The 9010-nt window shown below is 35.8% G+C and overlaps 1 protein-coding gene across 1 annotated transcript; it reads left to right on the plus strand.

Moving 5' to 3' along the window:
• Positions 1-350: 350 nt before the first annotated feature.
• pdrg1 (p53 and DNA-damage regulated 1) lies at positions 351-3928 on the plus strand. The gene is made up of 5 exons (XM_056468203.1): positions 351-467; positions 550-622; positions 1910-1984; positions 2079-2159; positions 2937-3928. Exons 1-5 carry the CDS (start codon positions 384-386, stop codon positions 3017-3019), a joined length of 396 nt encoding a protein of 131 aa, XP_056324178.1. The 5' UTR covers positions 351-383; the 3' UTR covers positions 3020-3928.
• Positions 3929-9010: the final 5082 nt, after the last annotated feature.

The following is a 9010-nucleotide window of genomic DNA, read 5'->3' on the forward strand; positions in this document are numbered from 1 at the left end:
TCTGCAGCCTGTTACTGCTCAGCAAATAAATGCATATTATTAATTGATGTTACCTTTTATTTTAATTTAATTTAATTTAATTTGGGTTGTCACATCAATTAATACAGACAGTTTTGACAATAATTTTGCCATTATTTATAAAAAATTATGTATATTTTTATTAATCGTTACTTTTCCAACTTACGTTTTTAGTAGTTTTATTATTGCTGTGTTATTTTGAGTGTTTTTTATTTTACTTATTCTTCTGACGACGAATATTAGCTTTATTTTCCTCCTTGTGGGAAATGTCGCTGAGAGCCGGAACGAAAATACAGCACAACTGGTTTCCACTCTCAGTCGGACATATTTTGTGTAGCGCACAACACACGCGCACACATTTCAGCATGGACGAAAGCGCGCAGCGGATAGTGGAGCATCTGACTGAGGTAGAAGTTGCTGCTGAAGATATACTCACCGACAAACAACAGGTGCGTTTGCGTTATAGAAGCAGGGTAACAAACACTGAGAGATTAGATGTGGTGTTTACTGATGTGGTTGAAATGTTGACAGATTGTGGATCTGGATGTGCGGAGAAACAGAAACCGAGAAGCTCTCAGCGCTTTAAGAAACAGTTCACCAAACGGCAAGTACAAACCCCCAGAATCCTGCTTCATAATCCAGTAAAGGCATGTGTGCTTGCTGTTAGATGCATTGTCACAACACGTATAACACATGGACTACGTATAAAGCGTATATATAAAAGTGTAAAACTTGGACTATCTTCTAAAATAATCAACATTTCATTCAAAAGTGAAAGTCAGTGATTGGGTTATCAAGCTTATAACCATACCTAATGCAACACCCCGGTATGTTTACTAAAGGTTTATTTGTGTAATTTACTCTTTTAATTGACATGTTTTGATCATGATTTATCTGTCCAGTTCACCATGGTGTAATTTGAGTTTTTAGCCTGAATTTTTGCACATTTTTTTGTGATTTATGGATAAAAAAATTATCTTGCTGGTATTTAAAATCTAATAATTTGCTAATATTTGATACGATTGTGTCATGTGTGTAATAATAGGGATATATAACAAAGAAAAGTCCGTTATCATGACCCTAACCACTGAAAAGAGATAATTGGGGTCAAGTATTTATATTGGCACATTTGGACTTTCTCCTCAATAATATTTTTCATTCATTCATTCATTTTCCTTTGGCTTAGACCCTTTATTCATCAGGGGTCACCACAGTGGAATGAACCGCCAACTTATCCAGCATATGTTTTACACAGCGGATGCCCTTTCAGCTGCAACCCAATACTGGAAAACACCTATACACACTCATACACTACAGCCAATTTAGTTCTATTCCCCTATAGGTCGGGGAGAACATGCAAACTCCACACAGCAATGCCAACTGACCCAGCTGGGACTCGAACCAGCGACCTTCTTGCTGTGAGTTTTATGGATAAAAATTGAAGCACTGATAGTCTAAGCACTGAGCCACTGTGTCTCCCTAATATAATTTCAGAAAACTGCAGATTCTAAATAGTGAACTCATATTATCAGCCGATGACTATTAAAGTACAGCATTATTCACAGTCAGTTCAATAGAGCTGATGTTGTTCTGAAGACATATTTACATGCCATTACACACCCGATATCCAAAGTAGCGTAATAAACAATATAGTCACAAGCTGACACCGCTCAGAAGTGAGTGAATGTGTGTATATAAAGCATACTGTACCTCAATAAATACACAGTGTATTTTACATATGAAGATATTCAGATCAAAATAAACATGAATTTCCTCTACAAAGAGCAAATCTAATAGAGGATGCCATTTGCTCTGTTGTTTTATGTTGATTGCGTATTGCTGGTTCTCATTCGAAGCGCATGACTATAAAGTTGAATCCGATCTGATCTAGATAACGTAAAGGTGTGTTTTGGAAACATGTTCATCAAATTCCCTCAAGAACGCACCAGGTCAATGATCCTGAAAGGTGAGTGTGGCTTTTTCAGCTGTACTTTTGTCTGAATAACACTTCAGACGTGCCTCTGTGTTTAATTAACGTGCTGTTCTACTGTTCCTGACAGACCAAGAGCAGCTTGATAAGGAAATAACAGACCTCCGCAAACGACTGAAAGCTAAAGTTAATCGACTCAATGAGTTGCAAGGTAGAGCTGCTTCATCAGTCTCTTACTCAGTCATGCTTATAAATGTTGTAAATGTCTGTGTCATGTTATTTAGCCTGCATCTTAGTATTTTTATATACATACAAAGCATTTAAAGTAGTGCTGGACAAAGATTAACCACATTCAAAATAAAAGTTTGCTTTGACATGAGATATATATGTGTGTGTGTGTGTGTGTGTGTGTATTATATATATTATATATTTGTGGTACATCTAAACAAAACTCTACAAAACAAATGAGTTGCATAGATATTTAAATATAGATATAATTTGTATTATATACATATTTTATATCTAAATATAAATAAACATTCCTCAAATATATGCACGCATTAGTGTATTGATATACGCATAATAAATATGTAATACACACTATTATTTTGAATGTGATTAATCATCATTAATTTTTTCCCAGCACTAATTTAACTCTGCTTTAATGTTTCAAATGGGTTTTGTAGCTCTGAAATGTCAAAACATGGGTGAACTAATGCTGCATCCTTAATTAAGCATAAACGTTTGACTCATTGCAGATTGCATGAACAATTCAGGCATTTTCCTTAAAGTCTAATACTATATAACAAATCTGTAATTCACAGTAAACTGAACGCATTATTAATGTAAAATAATGCAAAATGTGATGAGGAAGATTTGAATCTGTTACTGATCTGTTGAATTATGACCAGAGTGGATGGTAAAGCCATCTAAATCAGTAAATATCCGAGCATCTGACCTCCTCTATTTTGTTTGTTTTTTTACACAGGTAAACCCGAACTAAGAGGATACAACCTTGCTCCTCTGAGCGGTGATGAAATAAAGGCGATTAACAGCCTTCTTAAGAAATGATATTCATGAAACGAGTTCCGTGAATTACTGTGAGCCTGGATATGGATTGAACTGATTGAGTGAGCAGTGCTCCACTAAACCAGCGGTGACTGTACTCACTCCGCTGAAGATCTTTACATGGATGGTGTTTATTAAGTCTTGTCCATGTTCTGTGGGATGTGAGATCATTTACGCTTGTGCTTCTTCCCGCTTCACCTGCTTTGAACATGTTAAAATAAGTTGCTTTTTTTTTTTAGTTTACATTGAAGATGCTTTGTTGATTATGATTGAATGCATTTGTGTTTGAATTATACTGGTCCAAATAAAGTGAACTGTTGAAGAGAGAAGCCAAAATAATGCACAGATCTCTTGCTGGATATTATGTTTGTTGTCACTTTCATGGATTCTGTTAATAAATGGCATCCTTTTAATATATTTAAAAATATTTCTTTTGATATATTGTGTATAGATGTAGATCAGAAATGTTCTGGTAGGTGGTGGTCATTCAACAAATAAATACTGCATCTCTATGGCTCTGGATATATGTGATTAAACACGAGTTCTAGATCTGCGTTTTCTGCAGGTCTTTGTTTAACCAGCAGGTGGCAGCTTTGGTTGTTTGTTTTTTTGCAGTAAACACAGTTGAAGGCAATATTAGCCTGCTCCTTTAGTTTTGTAAAGGAATACTAGCAATAAAGCCTGCACAATATACCGTTTGAGCATCGATATCGCAGTGTGTGTATCTGCAATAGTCACAGTGCAGGATTAGATTGTTTATTAAAGATTAAAACATAGAGATATTGTTAAACATTATTTAAAAGATATCTGCATTTATACAGTGATCACCATGTTATTTTACATTTGATTGTTTAGTTTCTGTACCTGAATACTGTTAAGACTCCAGAAAACAATAAAGTGCTGTTAATTTCACTTTTATTTTCATCTGTTGTATTTATATATGCTGATTTATGCAGATGCACTGCACAGAAAAACTATTTAATTATCCCAATCTAAATTATTGAAATCTTTTCAAATATAGTTATTCAACCCATCTGGTCAAAGTATATTAATATTGCTATATATATCGCAGCAAAACAATATGAACTATATAAAATTTTTCCAATATTGTGCAGCCGTACTTCCAAGTGACGTTTAACAGTGAGAAGATTTTGACATGTTTTTAAGCATAATTTAATAACTGATTAGTTTTATCTTTACCATGTTGCCAGTACATCATATTTTACTAGTTATTCTGCAAATTACTAATATTCAGCTCAACTAGGTTAATCAGGCAAGTCATTGGTCAACAGTGGTTTGTTCTCTAGACAATCAAAAACTGAATAATCATTCATTCATTTATTTTCATCCGCTTTTCCGGGGTCGGGTCGCGGGGGCAGCAGTCTAAAGAGAGAACCTCAGAATTCCCTCTCTCCAGACACTTCCTCCGGGGGGATCCTGAGGCATTCCCAGGCCAGCCGAGAGATATAGTCCCTCCAGTGTGTCCTGGGTCTTCCCCGAGGTCTCCTCCCGGTGGGACATGCCTGGAACATCTCCCTTAGTAGACATCCAGGAGGCATCCGAAACAGATGCCTGAGCCACCTCAGCTGACTTCTCTGGATGTGGAGGAGCTGCGGCTCTACTCTGAGCTCCTCCCGGATGAGAGAGCTCCTCACCCTATCTATAAGGGTGCGCCCTTCCACCCTGCGAACGAAACTCATTTTGGCTGGTTGTATCCAAGATGTTGTCCTTTCGTTCATGACCTAAAGCTCACCGGTAAATCTGGAGCTTTGCCTTTTGGCTCAGCTCCTTCTTTACCACAACAGACTGATACATCGGCCGCATTACTGCTGCCACCGCACCAATCCGCCTGTCAATCTCACGCTCCATCTTTCCCTCACTCGAGAACAAAACCCCAAGATACTGGAACTCCTCCACCTGAGCTAAGAACTTTCCTCCGACCTGGAGATTAATTAATTAAATAAATGTTAATTAATGTTAAAAAGTTAAGTGTTTTTAACCTGAAAACAAATTAAATACGACCAGATGAGGAACATAACAGTAAATACTATCAACAAAAATATAGCAGGAAATACTGTTGACAGAATGTCACTATTCATTGTCACTTTGTAAATATTCAAAGAAGAATAAAAGAGTGACAGAAGGGCTAATACATGATAAATCTGAGGTAATTAGTGAAATTGATGTTGATGCAGAAGTGTAGGGTCCAGACGATTGCTAAAAACCATCAGCCTAAAGAGTAATTGAGGAGATACGATGGTGAAACTTCTGTCACGGAGAACAACCTGGCTATTTCAGTCTCAGGCTGTAGGTGTCAGTGTTTCCTCAGATCTACTCTGTGTTTGCTTTACGCTTGTGTTAACGGTGATGCTTTAATGTGCAGATGGTCAATGTAAAACTCTCCTGCTCCGTTGTTTTGAAAAGATGTGAAATAAGCAAAGGGAGACTCTTAAATGAAAAGAGGGATCTGATTTAGTATTGTTAAGTGAATAAGTGCTGTGTGTTGGTCAGTGTGTGTTTGTTTGTTTGTGTGTGTGTGTGTGTGTGTGTGTTTGTTTGTGTGCGTGCGTGCGGTGGTGCTGGAGCGTGCTGATGAGTTTATGAGTCAGGATGAGGTGGGAAACAGAAGTCTGTTCTCAGTTATATAATCTCCAAACACCACATTCCAGCAGAGCAGAACGACATGTGAAAACACATTCAGCAGGTTCAGAACATCCAGCCTGATCAGTTTTATGCACAGAAACACTGCCGCGATGAGAGATTTCAGGCTTCACACCAGTCGAATGCAATTTCATGAATATAAGGGAATTTAAAAACTCAAGTCTCATTGAGAGTTTATGTTCAGTCATGGAATATTAGGAATTGTTTTTGTTTGTCACTTTAAATCTTCATGCAGGGACTTTTATTTTGCAGTATGCCAGCTCAGGAGCTTCCAGTGAACTTGTGCTGTTGTAAAATCGCCGTATTTAAGATGTGTTTTCTTTAAAAATCATTTATCCAATGCCTGGTTGAAATAAGATATAAAGTCTGTCTCAGACCAGACAAGAAGCACTGCAGTAAATGACAATGTTTTGTCTTTAAATATGGACATTAATTTAACCATAATAGAGTGTCTGATGCCCTTAAATGAACACAGACAATATCTTTTTCTTTTCTAGGAAATTTTGCTCAGCTTAATTTCTATTATTATTATTTTTTTATATATTTGGACTAAAAACAAGACAAAAGCTTTGAGTAAGAAAAGCATGTTTGCAGTGACTTCCATAGTCAGAAAAACACTGGATGGCACTGGTTACAGGTTGCCAACATTCTTCAAAATATCTTCTTCAGTGTTTAACAGAATAAAGGGTAACACTTTATTTTGATGGTCCATTTAAGTATTAGTAGACTGTCTGTTTAATATCTGCTGCTCCTTCAACAGACATTTAACTGACTGTAAGAAACTCAGCAAGTGCATGTCAACTTACACTAACCACAACAGTATTGTGAGACATGAGAATTAGTTGGCATGTAGATGCAATATAACTTAATTCAACAAACTGACCATCAAAACAAAGTGCGACTGAATAAAGAAAGTCAAACAGGATTTAATCAGGTAAAGGAAGTGTGAGTAAATGATGACAGAGCCTTCATTTTTGTGTGGTGTGTCTCTTTAAGCTGTTCAGGATTTGGCTCTTGAGTCATGGACAAACAGACAGCAAAATACTGCGCTCTTCTAAGATCCCCTTCGGCAAGCGCAGTGCTTAAATTATACGTCTGTAATAATGGGGCACAAATAAGGCTTGATCAGACAGTATCTACTTTGACTCATCTCTGCGCAAACCTGATGGCATTCAATCAGAATGACTGCAGAAGCACCAGAGACGAGTTGCTCTTGGTCTTTCAGTCTTGTGAAGATCGCAGCAGAATAAATCCCAGAATTCAAACTTCAAGCCACATATCTAATTTACTGACTTTCGCTGACTACAAAGGTTAAATTTGACCTATAACAAAGTGTTGTGCTCATGTTTTAATAATATAATAATAATAATAGCAGCAGTATGTTAAAATAATAACAACATTAAAATGCACCACACACGCACTTTATTTTGATGATCTGTTTGTTGAATTAAGTTATATTGCATCTACATGCCAACTAATTCTCCTTAGATTATAAGTAGACTGTTGTGGTTAGTGTAAGTTGACATGCACTTGCTGAGTTTCTTATAGTCAGTTAAATGTCTGTTGAAGGAGCAGCAGATATTAAACAGACAGTCTACTAATACTCAAATGGACCATCAAAATAAAGTGTAACCCTTTATTCTGTTGAACACTGAAGAAGATATTTTGAAGAATGTTGGCAACCTGTAATCAGTGGCATCCAGTGTTTTTCTGACTATGGAAGTCACTGCAAACATGCTTTTCTTACTCAAAGCTTTTGTCTTGTTTTTAGTCCAAATATATAAAAAATAATAATAATAGAAATTAACTCGAGCAGAATTTCCTTGAAAAGAAAAAGATATTGTCTGTGTTCCAGAAATAATGAGTCACAATTAAGAGAAAAGCTTAAGCGTTATATAATTATTAAGAGTCTGCCAATGAGGTTAGAAAGATTATCTTATTTCAAAGTGAAAACTAGATTATTTAGCTTTTTTTAAGGAAAAACCGACTTCATCTTGACTCATTATTTCTGAAAACAAGACATGCTTTCAGAAACTTTTGGCTTGTCAAGAAAATGCTTCCTCATTTCAAACTCTATGTCGGAAAAGCAGTTTTGAGTGTAACTTGACTTCCATAGTAGGAAAACAAATACTATGTATGCCAATGGTTACATGTTTCTAACATTCTTCAAAATATCTTCTTTTATGTTCAACATGCAGAATAAAGAAACTCAAACAGGTTTTAAACAAGTAGACTCAAAAAAGACATTTGCCGTTTGTTTAAACTACTTATTTAAAATAAGCTGAAACAACACAACTCTTGAGTTTTTGGTGGAGACAACTTAACTGTTTAATGTTAAATTCACTCACACTGTAAAATGATCTGATGACTTTCCCTAAAATAAGTGAGTAAACGTGTTGCTTTAAAAACAATTAGCTGACTTTAAAACGTGAGTAAACCCATTGCCTTAAGTGTTTAAGTAATATGAGATATGAGAATTAAGTTGAATTAACTTAACAGGTTGAAAGTTATGACATGTTTACTCCCTTTTTTAAAGTAAATAATCACTTTTTACAGTGGATCTTTGTGACAAAATGCCCAGATTTCTCCAAATGCTGCTTTAATGTAATGATCTAGAAGGTGTTTCCACAGAAGATGTCAGTGCAGTTGTCTCATAGCAAATGTTTTTGTACTTGGATTCAGTTGTTGCAGGAAAATTGTTGCTTTTGGCTGTTGAATTTTGCCGTTTAACTTGCGTTCTTATTTTCCCTGTGAGAGCAAGAGCAGATTCTGTCAAAACCCTGACAAGTAAATTACAAATCGATTCATCATCTTCCATGCAGCTTATTTTGGACGTGTCTGTGGTCTTTAGTTTTTTTTTTTTTCTGGTGGTTTAGAGCTAGACCGAGCCCTGCTCATTTGATGTGTTGGAGATGTCCTGCTGTGCTTTTATTATTTCAAAGTCAGGCCAAACTAAATCTAAAAATCTCCCTCTCTCTTTATATATTTTCTTGCAACTAATTTGCAGCCTTAGTCCCTGGTTAGGCTTTTAATACAATAAAGCAGAACAAAATGTATTACCAATACATCATTTAATAAAGGAAACTGTATCACAATCAGTGTTTACAAACCTGATTTAGTTTGAACCACTTTTTAAAATGTCTTTGAAATATGTTTATCATGTTAATTATGTTTTCATTGGATCATGTTGCTTTGCTTTTAGCCAATTGGAAAAAAGGTTAGTCTTAATAACCTCATAATAGTCTTAATAACTCATTTCTAATAACTGATTTCTCTTTGTCATGATGACAGCACATAATATTAGACTAGATATTCTTCAAGACACTAGTATTC

The sequence above is a fragment of the Danio aesculapii genome, chromosome 11 (assembly GCF_903798145.1).
Source record: "Danio aesculapii chromosome 11, fDanAes4.1, whole genome shotgun sequence".
In the NCBI taxonomy this organism is placed as follows: domain Eukaryota; kingdom Metazoa; phylum Chordata; class Actinopteri; order Cypriniformes; family Danionidae; genus Danio; species Danio aesculapii.